Source organism: Zingiber officinale, chromosome 7B, assembly GCF_018446385.1.
Source record: "Zingiber officinale cultivar Zhangliang chromosome 7B, Zo_v1.1, whole genome shotgun sequence".
NCBI classification, from domain to species: Eukaryota; Viridiplantae; Streptophyta; class Magnoliopsida; order Zingiberales; family Zingiberaceae; genus Zingiber; species Zingiber officinale.
This window is the reverse complement of record NC_055999.1, coordinates 39,013,120-39,031,079: the sequence shown is the minus strand read 5'-3', so window position 1 is coordinate 39,031,079 and position 17,960 is coordinate 39,013,120. Positions and strand designations below refer to the sequence as shown.

The 17,960-nt window shown below is 45.3% G+C and overlaps 1 protein-coding gene across 3 annotated transcripts; it reads right to left on the bottom strand.

Annotated features, from left to right (window-relative positions):
* Window positions 1-11,760: 11,760 nt before the first annotated feature.
* Window positions 11,761-17,401, bottom strand: LOC122005690 (long chain acyl-CoA synthetase 1-like). 3 transcript variants are annotated; one of them, XM_042560816.1, is made up of 20 exons: window positions 17,258-17,401; window positions 16,834-17,002; window positions 16,633-16,696; window positions 16,459-16,548; window positions 16,318-16,374; window positions 16,186-16,234; window positions 16,046-16,122; window positions 15,886-15,922; window positions 15,716-15,810; window positions 15,470-15,637; window positions 15,277-15,387; window positions 15,121-15,208; window positions 14,968-15,034; window positions 14,811-14,886; window positions 14,584-14,701; window positions 14,178-14,423; window positions 13,944-14,083; window positions 13,686-13,868; window positions 13,426-13,545; window positions 11,761-11,802 (listed from the first exon to the last, which is right to left on the bottom strand). In XM_042560816.1, exons 2-20 carry the CDS (start codon window positions 16,977-16,979, stop codon window positions 11,776-11,778), a joined length of 1,959 nt encoding a protein of 652 aa, XP_042416750.1. In that variant the 5' UTR covers window positions 16,980-17,002; window positions 17,258-17,401; the 3' UTR covers window positions 11,761-11,775. The 3 variants fall into 3 exon arrangements, with proteins under 3 accessions (XP_042416750.1, XP_042416748.1, XP_042416749.1); XM_042560814.1 differs by lacking the exon at window positions 11,761-11,802 and adding an exon at window positions 13,102-13,314; XM_042560815.1 differs by lacking the exon at window positions 11,761-11,802 and adding an exon at window positions 13,102-13,314 and having other exon boundaries at window positions 16,834-16,994; window positions 17,258-17,362.
* Between the last annotated feature and the right edge of the window lie 559 nt (window positions 17,402-17,960).

Genomic DNA, 17,960 nt, shown 5'->3' with positions numbered 1-17,960 from the left:
TTTGAGTTATAGAATGCTACTATTCATATCTCTAGTTTGTTTCTTCTTTTCTATAGAGTATATTTCTGATTCTTAGGATGTAGGGAGTATTTGTGATGCGATATTGATGTATGAACTTTGTATATGTCATTTCGTTGTTCAATGAAGTGTTTATGTCATGTTCTATATGTATTGTGTCTTCTATGTGTTTGATAAAATGTATGAATGGTTTAAACATGTAGATGTGTATTGATTGTTCACCCCATTGAAGGCATACTCTAGATTGTATAATCGAGGAGTCCTAGTGACAAGGGTATCTCTTTAACCAGACATCTAGAGAATCACCTTGAAAGGGAGGATAATTCTCCACAAGGAAGCATATACTTAGGCTTAATGGGTTATCTCTGATCCTATGTTAATAAGTATCCTGTTTAATCTAGCGATTGTATAACCAGGGGGCCCTAGTGACAAGGGTATTCTTTTAACCAGACTTACTAGGTTACCTCTTCTACTTAGTGACATCAGATACTGTTGTGCCAAAGGATGTCCACATATCTCCATAATAGCATGATATTGTCTACTTTGGGCCTAGGCCCTCATGGCTTTTCTCTTGGGGTCTCCCCAAAAGACCTTATGCCAATGGAGATATCCTACATTCTTTTTAAACCCATGATCTTTACCAAATCTTCCAATGTGGGATTTTGATTGAACCCCAATAATCCTCCCCTTAAACAAAGGACCACCATTACTCTCGTGGTCTACCCCCCCCCCCCCCCATGAGCATTCAGTCACCCTGACCTGTTCCAGCCCTCCCCACAAGCAGCTGGATCCGGTCAATCTTGACCTACTTCGAGCCTATCCACGATTATCTGGTCACCCTGACTTGCTTCAGGCCTCCCTGTGAGCATCCGGTTACCCTGACCTACTTGCCTCCCCGCAAGTATCTGATCACCCTGACATACTCTAAGCCTCCCGATAAGCATCTGGTCACCTTTAACTACTCCGGGTTCCCCGCGAACATCCGGTCACCCTGACCTACTTCGAGCCTCCCCGTGAGCATTCAGTTACCCTAACTTAGTCCGGGCCTCCTCGCAAACATCCAATCACCCTGACCTACTCCAGGCCCACTCTCAACTTCATTCAATGCTGCCCCATATTGTATCTAATCTCGACCATGGCTCTGATACCATTTATTGTGCCAAAGGATGTTCACATATCTCCACAATAGCATGATAGTATCCACTTTAGGCCTAGGTCCTCATGATTTTGCTCTTGGACTCTCTCCAAAAGGTTGTTGGATCGAGAAGTGCTAGGGGGGGTGAATAACGCTCATGGCTTTCACTTCTCATATTCAAAAACGTATCGAGTTAAGCAGCAGAAATTAAAACAAAACACACACACGCAGAAGCACACCAATATTTACTTGGTTCGAAGCCTAGGGCAACTCCTACTCCAAGGCCCATGCTCGTTGAGCATTTACTTTGGGCAACAACTATAATAGCGCAAAGTTACAGCACTTTTGGATCATTTCTTGAGGCCCAAGGCCCATGCTCGACAGCAAAGTTACTCCAAGGCCCACGCTCAACAACAGAAATACTAGGTTTGAAGCTCTTGGTCATTGGAGTGTTGCTACAGCACTTCTGGATCTTTTCTTGAGCAACACGTGGAAGAAGAATCGCTTGGAATTGAATTATCTGAGCCGCTAGTCGAAACCTTCATATAAAGGCTGTTGGAGGCGCCTCAAAGTCCCTTGAGGACACCTCCATTCGCCGAGTCAACCGCGCGTGGATAAGCTGAGAAGAAGTCTTTGCCTATCCTCTTGAAGGCGCCTCCATACACCTTGAAGCCGCCTCCAATGCTATCCGAGGTGCCTCAAGCCACCATGAGGGCGCCTCCAGCCTGCCGTCTGAGGTGCCTTAAGCCTCCATGAGAGCGCCTCCAATGTGGCTTCCTGCACAGCTTCAGCCTTGCACCCGAGGCGCCTCCAAGCTCCATGGAGGGCGCCTCGTGTACTGTTCATCCGAGGCACAATGTGCTCTTTTATCCCTGCAAGATAGGTTAGTCCACAAAACAACAATATATCCTACAGAATAAAGTTAGCACATAAACAACATGAACAAGAACATCTGGCAGTCGCCAGGTTGTCCGGTTCTGACTTCAGATTTTCGACCGAAAATCCTAGGTCGAACCGATGCCTACTGTTCCTTCAGTAGGGAATGCGTCCTCACCTACTCCACTCAGGAGAGAATACCTGATGCCAGTCTGGTCCTCCAGATCGACTGGACTTTCTGCCTAGGGTTATCATCCCTTACGACCTAGGGTTACCACCCCCTAGGGTTTTTTGCCACCTAGGGTTACCTCCCCCTAGGACCTAAGGTTCCCCCCCCCCCCCCCCCCACCTTAGGATTTTCCTCCACCTAGGGTTACCACCCCCTAGAACCTAAGGTTACCGCCCCTTAGGATTTTCCACCACCTAGGGTTACCACCCCCTAAGACCTAAGGTTACCGCCCCTTAGTATTTTCCACCACCTAGGACCTAGGGTTACCACCCCCTAGTGTTTTTGACCTATCCAACCGCAGTTTGGACTTTCCTGTAAACTCATTCACACATATCAGATAACAAAATAACTTAACTTGAACCGGATGATCTGGAGGCCGGTAAACTCATTCATCGCGGCCGATCTGGAGGCGAGCCAGAAAGGGAAGTTGATCGATTGTCTCCAAAGAAATTGCGATGTTTTTGTCTGGTCGACGCATGAGCTGCTTGGGATTTCACCAAGTATAGCACAGCACGAACTCCATATCCGACCGGACGCTCGGCCGGTGAAGCAGAGAAAGAGGGACTTCAGCGTCGAACAAAATGCAATCATCCGAGCGGAGGTCGAGAAGCTCCTGGAGGCCGGCCACATACGCGAGGTCCAGTTCTCGAGTTGGCTCGCAAACGTGGTACTAGTCTCCAAATCGAGCAACAAGTGGAGAGTTTGCATCGATTTCTGAGATCTCAACAAGGCGTGCCCAAAGGATTTTTATCCTCTGCCCTGGATCGATCAACTGGTGGACTCCACAGCCGGCTGCGAGTTGATATGCATGCTCGACACTTATCAGGGCTACCATCAAGTGCCGCTCGCCCGAGAAGATCAAGAGAAAGTTAGCTTAGTTACAGCCGACGGCACGTACTGCTATAATGTGATGCCGTTCGGACTGAAGAACGCAGGAGCAACTTACCAACGCTTGATGAACAAAGTGTTCAGGGAGCAGATCGGACGAAATTTGGAGGTATACGTGGATGATATTCTCATCAAGTCCGTCCGAGCGGCCGATCTCTTTAAAGACATGGAGGAGACTTTCAAAACGCTGAGGAAGTATGGAGTTAAGCTGAACCCTCAGAAGTGTCTGTTCGGAGCAAAAGGAGGGCGTTTCTTGGGTTACATAGTGACCGAACGGGGCATCGAGGCAAATCCCAGCAAGGTGAAAGCATTACAAGATATGCCGCCCCCAAGAAATCTGAGGGAAGTCCAGCGCTTGACCGGTCGGATAACATCATTGTCCAGGTTCATCTCGAAGACGGCCGATCGGAGTCTCCCATTTTTCAAAATCTTGCGCAAGGCTACCAAGTTTCATTGGGATGAAGATTGCGATCGGGCATTCGAAGAACTGAAGGCATATCTGAACTCTCTGCCTGTACTAGCCAAGCCAGCTGTGGGGGAGCCACTCTGTATTTACTTATCTTCCACTGAGCAAGCAGTAGGCTCGGCATTAGTGAGGACGAGCGGGGAAGAGCCCGTGTATTTCTTGATTCATATTTTAAAGGGCGCAGAATCTCACTACACCGGGCTCAAGAAACTGGCTTTTGCTTTGGTCCTCGCCGCTCGGCGCCTCCGTCCCTATTTCTTGGCCCATACTATCATCGTCCGGACGAATAGCCCATTGGGAAGAGTGTTGTTGAATCCAGAAGCGTCCGTACGGCTCATTAAATGTACCACGGAGTTGAGCGAATTTGATATTCAGTACCAACCCCGATCGGCGATAAAGGTGCAGTCCTTGGCAAATTTTGTCACTGAAGTACAAAAGCCAGAGCCCGAAGCCATGTGGAAAATATTTGTGGATGGATCATCTACTCGGCTCGGAAGCGGAATTGGGGTATTATTGCTCTCTCCACAAGAAGAACGAATGCATCTGTCCGTTCGGTTGGATTACAGAGCCACAAACAACGAAGCGGAGTATGAGGCCCTTATAGCCGGCTTACAGGCCGCCCGGCATGTGGGGGCCGGTCGGGTGACGCTGCATTCGGATTCTCAGTTGGCCGCTCAGCAGCTTTCTGGAACTTTTGAGATTAACAATGCTCCGCTCAAACTCTATGCTGAAGCCTTCGAAAAGCTCAAAGCCAATTTCAGAGAAGTTGTTATCCAAAAGATACCTCAAGCAGAAAACCAGGCGACAGATGAGTTAGCCAAACTTGCAAGTTCAATAACGCCGGTCGTCATCCAGCAGCCAATTGAACAAGTATCTTTGGTGGCACACGTCGACCAGATGGAGGGCCTCGAGTTTTCGAGCGATTGGAGGACAGCCATCATAGAATTTCTTCGGTCGGGTGCAACACCATCCGATCGGGAAGCAGCCCAGCAATTAAGAAGGAGAGTCGGTCGGTTAACGCTCATTGGAGACCAACTCTACAAGAAGGCTTTCTCCCGCCCGCTGTTGAAATGTGTGAGCTCAGAAGACGCGGCATACATCCTCCAAGAAGTGCATCAAGGATCATGCAGAGGGCATCCGGGCGGACGATCGCTGTCTAAGAAGATCCTGTTGGCCAGATACTTCTGGCCAACCTTGCAAGCAGATGCTGCTCGGACCTTCGCGACGTGCCTTTCTTGCCAGAAGTATCACAACTTCTCCCACCGACCGGCGGAGGAAATGAAAGCAGCTATCGTCTCATGTCGGTTCGACCAGTGGGGGATGGATATTGTGGGTCCATTTTCTATGGCGACCGATCAACGGAAGTTTCTATTGGTGGCTGTCGACTATATTTCCAAATGGATGGAGGTCGAGCCACTGGCCAGGATCACCGAGCAGATGGTCAAAAAGTTTATATGGCAACACATCATCTGCCGGTTCGGCATCCCCCGTCGACTTGTTTCCGATAACGGGCGGCAGTTCACGGGAAAGTTGCTCGAAGATTGGTGCAAAAGCTACGGCATCGAGCAACACTTCACGTCCGTGGTGTATCCCCAAAGCAATGGTCAAGCCGAAGTGGCCAACCGTGAAATTCTTCGCATTCTGCGCGCTCAGCTCGACCATTTGGGAGGAAGGTGGGTAGATGAAGTGCCAGGCGTCTTATGGGCCATCCGCACAACCCCAAAGGAAGGAACGGGTGTCACGCCTTTCCATTTGGTGTATGGAGGCGAAGCGGTTATTCCGGTCGAAGTCGACGTCGAGTCCGTCCGGATCCAGAATTATAATGATGATAACGCCGAGCGGAGGAACATGGAGCTGGATTTGGTCGATGAAGAGCGAGCCAAGGCGTCCGTCCGGCTGATGGCGTACCAGCAACGGATGAAGCAAAACTACAACTGGCACATAATCCCCAGAGCATTCCAGGTTGGCGACCTTGTCTGGAAGAAAGTAAAGCCGGTCGGCGACGTTGGCAAGCTGGAGGCTCCTTGGGTGGGCCCCTTCAAAGTCATCGAGAAGCTCCACTCGGGTGCTTATTATTTGGAGGATGAAGACGGATGGCGACTGGACCGACCATGGAGGGCGAATCATCTCCAACCGTACCGAGCTAGATGAGAGGTGCGCTAAATGTAATTTTATATATGTTGTGGGTCGTCCATGTCCTTGTAATGCAGGAAGCAAAATGATAAAAGGATGGCAAATAGCTTCGCCGAACGGCAGTATCAAAATTAGCCTTAAAGGCCGTCGAGCTCCGATGTTAAATATCGAGAGTCGAGCCGGCGACTATAAACCCTCCGAGCGGAAGACCGTCGAGCTCCGACATTAAATATCGAGAGTCGAGCCGGTGACTATAAACCCTCCGAGCGGAAGACCGTCGAGCTCCGACGTAAAATATCGAGAGTCGAGCTGGTGACTATAAACCCTCCGAGCGGAAGACCGTCGAGCTCCGACGTTAAATATCGAGAGTCGAGCCGGCGACTATAAACCCTCCGAGCGGAAGACCGTCGAGCTCCGACGTTAAATATCGAGAGTCGAGCCGGCGACTATAAACCCTTCGAGCGGAAAACCGTCGAGCTCCGACGTTAAATATCGAGAGTCGAGTCGGCGACTATAAACCCTACGGCCGGACGGAGGCAATAAAGAGGACTTGGGAGCAAGTACCCAAAGGTATTCGCCGCCAATATCGTTCGACCGCCTCTACATTCTGCTCGGTCCAGTACCCAAAGGTACTTATAAACATCCAGCGAACAACCTCTGCTGTCGAAACAGGACATATTCGCCCGAGCGGCAAAGCTACGCAAAATACTTCGTAAAAATACTTTTCGATCACGAGAGGTGTGATAGAAGGCGAGCGGACAACACACATATTAACTAGCAAAAGGACAAAACAAGCGAAAGGATAGCATATTAAAGAGACTATGGCCGAGTGGCCAAATTACAAAAAAGGAGTGTCTTTGACCGAGCGGCCGAATTACATGTAAAACTTCTACTCTAGGTAATCATAGAGGTCCTTCGGGATGTTGTCGAGAAGAGCCACTTGATCTGCGGCCGGGATGACGGCGGACTCGGGAAGTTGCCCCTTGGACTTCAAGTATGTGGTGGTGGCGGCCATGGCAAGGTCAAACGCAGTATACATCTGCTCGCAAACTTTCTCCGAAAATTCGGGCGAGCAGATATAATTCTGTCTCAGGGCAGCGACCCGGCTCGGCTCGGCCTCCTAATATTCTTTGAAGGCCGCTTGGGAGGTGGCTAGAGACTCCTGCAGAGTTTGCAGTTTGTCCTTATGCTTCTTTGCATCGGCCGAGCAGATCGCCTTCTCTCCATCAAGCTGCTCCATCAGCTCTTTTACTTTCTGCTCTAGGCCCCGAGCCTCCACGTTCTTTTTCTCCAAATCGGAGATAGCAGTGTTTTTCCGAGTGGTGGCCAGGCTTATCTTTTGGTCGAGCGTCTTGACTTGCCGCTCGAGCTCGCCCAAGGTATGGGCCTGATCGACCGTCTTTTTGTGCTCGACCGCCAACAAGTCTTGGGCCTTCTTCAGCTCCTTCTGCAGTTCGGCATGTGAGGGACCTTGGGAGCCGAACGGACCGCTTGCCGCCTTCAGTTGTCTTAATTCCTCGTCCACCATCGCCAGGCGGTTGGAGACAGCTATCTCCTCTACCCATCTCTGCAATTAACAAAATCATTAATAGGCCGATCGGAAAGAATGCAGAAAAAACTTGGGAGAAAACGAACTTACCCCTGTGGCCTCTTGCATGTGGCTGTTTGCCAGATTGCGGAGGGGGATTAGCACGACGCGAGCCCGAGCGTCGGTCCACATCTCAGCTAAGGGCCCCTTCAAGGTGATGGTGTGCTCAGGCGCAGTTGGTCGCTCGGACTTGGGTAGAAGCTCCTCGGTGGGGAGATGCAAGGTGACCCTAACAGTGCGGCCATGGCGGGAGGTCGTCCGAGCGGAGGATGGAAGAGGATCGGAGGCCGGCGCCAAAAATTGAGATAAAATGGCTGAGCGTTGGACTCGGCAGGAAGCGGGCGGAAGGACGCTAACTGGAACGGCCTCAAGAGGGTCCGCTGGCACGTCCAATTGAGAGGGGGTCCGGTCGGATGAAATAGCCTAGACCTCTGGAGCCTTGCCACGAGCGCTTGTAGTAGCCCGAGCGGAAGGCTGGACGGTGGGCGTAGCTGATCAGAGAGGAGTCTCCACTCGGCGCCTCTTTTGTTGGAGAGGTCGCTCTTCTTCCGGAGCGGAGCCTTCATCCCAAGTGGAAGGCTCTTGGCTAACAGTTGCTCCAACAGCTGGCTCTGGGAGAGAGGCCTGAGCGGCCGACTCCCCAGCATTTGTCCCGCTCTCTTCTTCATTAGAGCCGACCGGCTGGATGCCGAGCGTCTCCATCTCTCTGGCAGCAGCGGCCTCGAGCGCCACCGCCTTCTTCTTCAAGATGTCCGCCATCACCGAATCCATGACGATGTTTGCTGCAAAGGAAAACAAAGAAAATCAGTTAGCAATTAAAATGAATTCACCAAGTAAAATGCTTACCGAAGCCGCTCGGGATGGGGGTTCTGATCGGACTCAGGCCGAATATGTACATGACCCCTTCCGGAAGAAACTTGTTGATGTCAAACCGCAGGGCGGTGAGCATGTTGGCGGCGTGAAGATAATCCGGTCGGGTCTTGAATCTTTTAAGTTCCGGGGAGGGAGGATTTCCGACCTGCCACTAGGTTCGGAAAGGAGCCCGCTCGGGAAGGCGAATGTAGAAGAAAAATTCTTTCCAATGCTTATTGGAAGAAGGAAGTTATTGAAGAAAACCAAGCCGGGCCGAGCCTGGAACATGTAAGTGCCCGGCTCGGACTGTTTAGGGTAATAGAAGTAGTAGAAGACCTCCGGTCGGAGGGGAATGTTATGGATTTTAAACAGGATGACTACGCCGCATAGAAGGCGGAAAGTGTTGGGAACTAGGCTTCCGAGCGGAACGCCGAAAAAATTACAGACGTCAATGATGAAGGGATGAATTGGAAAGCGCAGACCAGCTGTAAACTGGTCGCGGAAAACACAAAAAGATCCGCGCGGTGATTTGTTTGGCCGGGCGGAGTCTGTGGATATGATGATTTCAAGATTGGAGGGGATATCGAAGCTATTGATCAGAACATCGGCGTCGCACCGATCGAAGCGCGACTCCATGGTAGTGTACCATGGGCCGAGGGCTTGGTCTTCGGATCGAGAAGATTGGGTCATTGTTCGAGCGGACGAAATCAAAAAAGACGATAAAAGGAAGAAGACGGCAACGAAACAGTACCCCAAGGACGAAAACTTGGGAAAGAAGCGCAAAGAAAATGTTAGAACCAAAGAGAGAAGGAAGAAGAACCTTACGACGAAGAGGAAGATCGAGGAGAGAGCACCAGAGATTGCCGGAAACAGAAGCGCGAGATCGCCGGGAGTCTGGAGCGCAAGAAGAAGCAGTGAACTCGCACAGACGCAAATGCGATGAAGAGAGGAGAAAGCGAAGATTTTATAGGGCGGAGCCCGAGCGGCCTCCACTGTTGGATCCAGGTCGCGAGAATCGGAGCGTGCATCGGGCCCTTGATTAAAAACCGCCTCGATCTCGTCGCCTGCGACGCCGCCGCCGTACGTTGACGGCAGCAATGCCACGTGGCATTCCGCCACAGGGGAGCATTTAATAAGCGCCTTATCGAGGCGCAGGGCGCGTGCTTGGCCTTAATGACATAGATTGGTGCAACTTCCGAGGAGATCAGAGGGAGGGTGACGTTGACTGGCGTTTTGGCTACCCCCTTTGATTCCGAGCGGATGGTAGCTGAAGGACGCCGTTCGGCTAAACTGATGGTCCAGTCAGTCGGACTAATCGCCTCCTTCGACTAGACTTGAAGGGGAGGCAAGTGATCCGGCGGTAAGAACAAGGGACCCCCTTTCTGAGAAGTCAACGCCACGTGGAGGTCAAAAGGTTAAAAGGATTATCGGAGAAGGGTGGGCCGACCAGCCTACCAGAAAAGGGTTGGACCAACCGGCCGACCGGAGTCTAACTGAAAGCAAAGGCACCCCAGCGAGAGTAGGGATTCCGACGCTCATGTTGTACAAGGTCGTATGGCCGAGCGAGTGGCTCGCTCGGCCGAAGGCATAAAGTAGCAATACTGCTAATAGTCCACGGAGCACACTACTGGGATTCTCCCGAGCGGACCGACCGGCCGGACGTGATGGAACTGCCGACCGGCCGGATGCTCGGCATGAGGTAAGAAGAGACAAAAGGACAAGGGAACATCTTCTGACAGCGGGCATGTTCGACGAGCAGGCCATACACAGGATCTTATGACAGAAGGGTTCCGCTGCCCCATCAAAGACGTGCTCGGACTGTAACAGTATGGTGTCAGGTAAGCTTTTCTGACAAGTCCATACTGAGGCATGGGCTGAGGACACGTATTAGCCTCGGGGTGTGTGCGTGTGCCCCTTCCCAGCTCTATATAAGGAGCCTCACACTTCGCCGGAGGTATGCATGCTAGCATAATCGGAGCCACTTCTTTGTTGTCCACTTACCTGACTTGAGCGTCGGAGGGTCGTCGCCGGGAACCCCTTCCCGGCCCGACTTCTTTGCAGGTTCGCCAGAGCGTCGTACGGCCGGTCAGGGATCTACGCCAGCAACCAGGAGAGCGCCACGTGCCCAGCGTCCGTTGATTCAGCGATTCGGACAGGATCATATATGATACGGGTAATAAGGAGCGGATCCCGTACAATAATGTAAAAGGGGATATAAGGAGAAGAAAGAAGAAGTAGGGAGACTCGGGTGAGATAAATACGCTCGGTAAGCAAATCCTGGTCAAGAATGTAGAATCGGATGGACTAAACTCGACCGAGGGCACGACACATGTAGATATGCTCGACAGACAAAGCTCGGTCGAGCATGGAGTACCAGACGAACCGAAATAGGTGAAATATTAGCACGCACACGTACACCTGGCAGGCAAGCCTCGGTCGAGCATGAAATCCCGACCGAGAATGCAAGCCCGACTGAACTAAAAAACAGATAAAGAACTAACGCGTTCAGATACACTCGATAATTGAGGTCCAACCGAGCATAAAGTAATGGTTAAACTAAAGCAACAGAGCTCCAATGAACCTAGGAACGCTCAGCAGGCCAAGCTCGGTCGAGCATAAAATAATACACTCAGTAGTAGAAGCTCGGCCGAGCATGAACATAATTCGCTCGGTAATATAATCTCGGGCGGGCGAGCAGACATATAACTTACTAAGGTTATCAGAACAGGCTCGGCTTGGAAATATCCGGTCGAGCATTGGTATAACACGCTCGATAATAGAATCCCGGACGGGCATATAAGCACACACTTTTCTAAGGCTATTAGTATAAGATCGACTTGGCAAAATCCAGCAGGTCATAAATAACCTTGGTACATCCTTTACATATACTTGACTAAAATTAGCTTAACAGAAAATATTCTCAATATACGAATACATCTGTTATATTAATGATATGTGAACAATATGTGATCATATAATAGCCTATTTCATTTGACAGAAAATATTTTCTAGACTTCTGCAGGTGAACTAAACGACAAAGAAGGTATATCTGGGGTACAAAAAAGATTCCTTAAACTATTATTGCAGATGACGTCATCTCCTAACAAACTCTAATGAACCAGGGTCCACCTCTTGACTGCGGAGGTTATATGAGGTAGTATAAAAAGGGGAATCCTCTCCGCTGGCCAGGTAAGGTGAACATTATCACTCAAACCCTAATTCCACTTCAATTTTACTGTTCTTCTTCCTTTTCCTTCATCTTCCAACGAGAGAGGTGACTTGAGCGTTGGAGGTCCTAGCCAGGGATTCCCACCCCGGTCTTAGGTCACTAACGCTTGGTTGGCGAATCTCGTGATGTGCAGGCGAGGTCCTTTCTAGCAGATCTGCTCCTTCAAGATTCTTCTTCGCCGGATCTGCTCTACCGAACTTCATCTTCTTCAAATCTACTTCATTGGAGGTGTCATTCTTCAAATCCACAGCATCGGGATCCTCTTTATCAGTCTTAATCCTAGTTACCCCTCGGAGTGTCACCGGAGATCCATCGTACTAGAGCTTCTTTAGCTTCTCGGGACTCATCTTCTTCACCATCTTCATCCACCAGAGCACCAGCGCTTCATCTTGTCAGATTTAAACAGGATCAGTATACTTCTAGATGACATTAAGAAACTATTTTCAAAGTGGAAGAAGGAAGAGATGGAGCGACATGGCTTCTATCTCGTTACAGGAGGAGGAGGAGGAGGAGGAAAAGATGCACGACTCGCTGCCTCCCATGAAGAGAAGAAATAAAGGGGAATGAAAACAATAAATAGATTAGGTATTCCTTTGCACTTTTATATACTTACCCCATTAAAATTTTCTTTTTTAAAAAAAATATATTTGGTCCCCAAAAAACAAATATATTAACATATGGCAAATGAGACTTTGATGCATTGCAATGTAAACTAAGTTTTGGCCAAATTTGCATACTCTAATGGGCGTATCCGACTTTATTTACAAGCTAGGGTAATTGCAAACTCTTCATTGGCAGTACAAGTCATAGAATAGAAGATGGTTTTGTCATAATATGAAGTAAGTTTATCATACATCCATCGCACATTGTCGATGAGTAAATTAAGCCTTATTGAAAAGTTATTACATAATGCCCTAATTTAGTTTCACATGGTGAGTCGTGAATTTATGCATGAACTTTGTAACCTTAGATGAGTTAGCTATTATTAATTTTGGCTTACAGATTTTAAGCCAGTGGTTGAATCTGATAAGTTAATAGATCAGTTCTCTATTCTAAGTAAGTTATAATAATATTGTAACACCTTAATCTAGTCTCATACAGTGAGGTTGTGTGATGGTGTAGCCACCAATTGACCTCACATGCTACCTATAACTTGAGAGTTTGGGCTTTAATGGCCTGTACGATTCAGCCTGGAGTTAAAAAAGATATTATTGAAAGCATTAACAGATACATGGAACTTAATTAATTATATCATGCATTAATAACAGGATTTAGCTATCATCAGACTTTTAAGGTAAAGTTAACAATCCAATAAAATAAAAATCAATTGGTCTCACCTGAATCCATCCAATTAGCCATTGATCTTATTTATCGTATGATACAGAGCTAATAGATAGGTTTCACATGGTGAGTTGTAAGCTAATTGATAGGTTTTATATAACTATTATTAACTTATCATACATAGTTGTCCTGATAAGTTAAGTAAATTCAGTCATCTAAGTAAATCATAATAATAGATTATGAATGCATTCCAAATCATTAGCTTACGAGCCAACCATCCACAATTCTAGGACCCAACAACCACCAAATTTTTTAACAGCAAATTCTTCTGAATCTTTTCATACCTTTGCAAAACCATCAACTTGAATTTCTGTGGCGTCGACAACACAGATCATATTGCATCAGATGACAACGGAAGCATAAATTTATTAAAGGTTTGGAACACTAGTTTCCATAAACATATATTGACATAGTAAGCAGGATTAAACTAATTAAGCAGTCAACAACGCATGCATTATTCTCAAGCTGAGAGCTTCTAAGTTTGAAGGATGCGATTAATAGTTCAGGCATATCTTTTGCCTTCTGCTGAAATATTTTGATAAAGTTTGTCGATATCTGACTGCACACGTAAAAAATTAAGGCTAAATATTCATAAGTGCATATGAAAATAGTATGTTGTAGTATCAACTCATATACATGTAGCTGAACACAACTGTGTTGTCAAATTTACCTGATAAAACTTGAGCATTTGTGCTCTTTTCTTCTTCATTGTAGGAGTAATAAGGTCTCGTTCAATGTCAAATGGCAAAGGATCCACTACGATACCTTTAATGTGCTCAAAACCTCTAAGCTGCAATTTAAATCAATCATGAATAAATAATCTTTACAATTTGACTGTGAAACCTTTTTTTTTTTCTTTTTCTTTACATGCTTGTCTATCAGGAAGTTTGATATCAGAATGATCAATAGCCAGGATTGATATCAGTTTACCTTGTTAGTTTCAGCAACTTTCTTCAACTCTTCAAGAATATATTTCTTCAGGTCTCCGAGTTGGCATAGGTCATATAGAGATCCTTCATGGCCATTTGCTCGTGCCCATCTTTTCACACTGTCCTCATGGGGCGTGACCACTGCTACGAGCACAGACTTGAAGCTGTTCCCATAAACCCAAATCTAAATACATGAACGAAGCAAAATCAGATTATGTTTGACTATAAATATCCGTCTTAGAGTTAGATTGAAGTTTACATCTTCGACAATTGGAGAAACTTTATATGTTTTCTCTAGGAATTCAACTGCAACATATTCACCCTGTGATAGTTTAAATATGTTCTTCTTTCTGTCTATAATCTTCAAAACCCCATCAGGTCTCATCTCTCCAATATCCCCTAAATGGAAGACATATTTATTGCTAACAACATGAAGAATTTTGGGGGTTATTATATCCGAATAACATTTGGAATAAGAAACTAATGATCTAACCTGTATGAAACCAGCCATCTATCATCACTTGCTTTGTTAACTCAGGGTCTTTGTAGTACCCTGTGAAGATTGTCGTCCCTCTTACACACACTTCACCGCAAGAGGGAGTCGACAACGGATCATATCCCACTTCTGGAACTTCTTCAAGGCGCACCTCGGTGTTGGTAGCTGCAATGCCAACGGTGCCAACCAATGACATGTCATCAGGAACTCCAACTGTGCTGACGCCACATGTCTCTGTTAAACCTGAATTGTTTAGAGGGAAAATCAAAAGACAAATCAGAAAGAAAGGGAAAAAAAAAACAACATAAGTAAAAAAATCTTATCATTCACAATATTGTTACCATCTCACTAGCCAATTTCATCATATTGTTAGCAGGTGAATAACAGGTTTTATATGCATTACCATAGCCTTGGGTAACATAAGCACAACTAGTGACTCGCAAGAACTCCTCAATCTCAGTATTTAATGGAGCACCTCCCGATATTATAAGGCGAACACGGCCTCCTAGCCTATCCTTCACCTGAAGGAACAATGGTAACCGTTGTGAAAAGCTAGAAAAATGTATACAGAATAAACTTTTCGTAAATGATCAGCTAGTGTAAAGCCGAGAGATAATAACAGATGATAACCTTGCGAAAAGCCAATAAATCTGCCAAGGGTGAAGCATTCTTATGTGAATATCCTAATCTCATCCAATATAGTTTACTAATATGGGGAGGAAAATAAAATGAAATGTCAGTTAAAATAGTATAATTATATTTAGAAGTTTGAACAAAAAATGATTACTATTTGTATAAGGCATTGAATATCATCCTTCTATGTGGTAGGAGTTCTGACACTGCCTTTAGGACACCTGAAACCCAAATCCTTGCCTTAAGAAACATGCAAGTTTAAGATTTAATTGGGAAGAATGTTAACGCATTTGTTAATGTAAAATACCTTCATAAACTTTTTCAAAAACCCTAGGAACCCCTGCGAAGAGAGTTGGCTTCAGCTCCATAAGGTCATCCCTCAAAGCTTGTATATCCTTGTCATTGAAATTCCATCAACATCATTATCAACCAAAAGGGCTATACAAAAAAAAGGTTTCCATACCCCTTGATAATAGCCAACAGAAGCCCCATTGTGGAAAAAATACTCTTCAATTGTTCGGTCCAGAATGTGAGCAAGGGGAAGAAAAGAAAGATAGACATCATCTGTTGTCATCTGAAACATATACATCGAGTTAGATATTTTAGCTTATGCTAAAGGATGTAGAAGTGCTAAAATAATCAACGGATATTAATACCTTGTCTTCAAATTGCTTCATGAATAGGTCTGTTCCTGCTACATATGTTGCAAGACATTCATGAGTCAGCACTACACCTTTAGGATCTCCACTAGTCCCACTCGTGTACATTATCGTACATATATCAAGAGGTTTTGGTGGCAGCGGATCTGATGTGTTTTCTTTTCCCTGAGAATCAGTATATAGTTATTCAAGGAAACAGTCTAACATGTGTGCTCTTAATAACTTCGTAATATACTAACTAACCATCTCAAGAATTTCATCCCAAGAGTACAGTTTCATTCCGATGTTTGTAGCAGCAGCATTTTGTTCCATAGTTCTCGAACCAAATGAAACAATTACTGAATGATAAAAGCAACACTGTAATAGTGAAAGATTAATGTATCTTAACACTTAAATTTGAGTTACATCCCCACCTTTGAGATGTTTAGTGGATGTGCACTTGGACAGAATCTGCAAAATAATGGATGCATATTATATACTCAACTTAAACTGGATCTCCATTCAATTTAAAGCTGTCACTTCGGGGCTTCTTTATTTTGACAACTAATTAGAAACAATTGACACTTTACTCACTCGGTTTATTTTCGTCTCCTGGACAAAAGCAACAACAACTTCAGCATGCTCTACAATGTATTCAACAGCTCCTTCACCTGACATCATATCATTTCTTGCATATCAAATCTTGATAATTGCTCCAGAAGCAATTTTCTTACCCAGTGTCTCATAGAGTGGAACACAAATAAAAGTGTATCCGTTGCAAGCCTGTGCACACATTCCTTTTGGTGAGAATCGAGTTTGCAGAGTTGAAAAGTCACTTTAATTGGGGGCAATAATAGAAGGCAAACCTCCATGACCACTATCCAATTAGGACAGTTTGCTGAATAGATCCCTATTTTAGAACCCTGTAGTAAAAAAAAAAAAAAACATGTGAGAAAGAACTATCCGAGCGCATGGAAACATATCGCGCTTAGTCGAACCATGCTTACAGGTTTGACACCAAGATGACTTAGTGCAGAACCAACTTGTACCACCTCTTGGTAAATCTCCTCGTATGTTTTCCATAAATAAGGCCCTGCCTATTTGAGATTAACAACTAAAGTTAGATCAACAATTTAACAATCATCTCTTGAAGTTAAGAATGTTGATCGAGCATAATTTACCTTCCCATTTTTCATCTCACGCCATCCCAGCATCCTGTTCATTGGAAACTTCTCTGCTGCCACCCTGAAACACAAACAAAAAAGCTTAAGAACTAGAAATATAATTCAAATGCACATGACCAAATTAGATCAGGGAAGTGGATCAAAGCATATCAAAGCACCTTTCAAAGACATCAAGAAAGTATTAATATAGGTAGATACCTGAAGACATCCCATGAGGTGTTCGAGCCAGGTTCAAGAGACAGAAACGCATCCTTCGCTAATATACTTCGGTACACTGGACCAACTGAGGGACTCCCATCTTTCCCTCTTCTTCCACTCTCCACTTGAACAGTGAAATTTGCCATGATTCTACACCTCAACTGTAAAGCTAAACAGCAACGTCTCGAGTATGTGAAACACTCATTACACTACAAATTAACTAGCAAATAAACCTTCTGCTCTTTTAGTTTTAAGTACAAGAAGTTGTTATCAGCACTGCTTTTATCCTAATTAAAAGCAAACTAGCTATCATGCTAAAGATTAAACTTCAATGTCTTAATAAAAGTGAAATATCATCATATATTTAAACATTCAAGAGAAGAAGAGAGAACGAAACAAGTTCAAGAAGTGTTTCCAAACCAACATGAGAAATCGACGGCAAAAAGGCGTGATCCACCTAGAGAAGTTCTTGGGTGACCAAGAAAACAAAAAGGATGAGTGGTTTGGAATGGTCTAAAACCAGTAGAGAAATTAAATATTACAGCTAAACCGCAGAGGACAAGGTGGTTTAACTGTAGCACCACTGCACTACAACCATAATAGCCTGCATCATTAAACCATTTTTTTTTTCCTAGAAAAAGTTAAATCGATATGTGTTGATACCTCATAAATGTCCATACGATCAATGCCCCTCTCCTCTTGTCCATTGTTTTTCCTAGTTGACTCTGCAATGAATGCTAGCAACCAACTATCTGATTTATCATAATTGAAAGAACGATGCCTATCCTGATCCATCCATACCGACCAAAGGGTGAAGGAATCACGTCAAAGAAAATTTTAAAAATTAAAATATATAAAAAATAAATAAATTTATATATAAGATATATTAAAAATAATAAGTGAGTTTATAGATAATTTAAATAAATTAATTAATTAGGAGATATGTTCAAATGGAACTAAAGTTAGAGTTAAGTGTTCCCTTCCTTTATAATAAGCTCAGTAATGGAGTATTTCTTAAATATTGTTCGTGCAGGAATAAGATACTTGTAAACATCTCTTAGTCCTCCTTCAAACATGCTCAACTTCAAAAGGTCATTATACTCTTAAACTTTGCTCTCGTAGGAATA

Bases quoted from the DNA above. Each gene is read 5' to 3' on its own strand.
- LOC122005690 (XM_042560814.1), bottom strand. From the start codon at position 16,979: ATGGCAAATTTCACTGTTCAAGTGGAGAGTGGAAGAAGAGGGAAAGAT. The intron at 16,697-16,833 runs GTATCTACCTAT...TTTGTGTTTCAG, and splicing joins ACCTCATGGGATGTCTTCAG to GGTGGCAGCAGAGAAGTTTC. The intron at 15,811-15,885 runs GTGGGGATGTAA...TTTATCATTCAG, and splicing joins ATCCACTAAACATCTCAAAG to TAATTGTTTCATTTGGTTCG.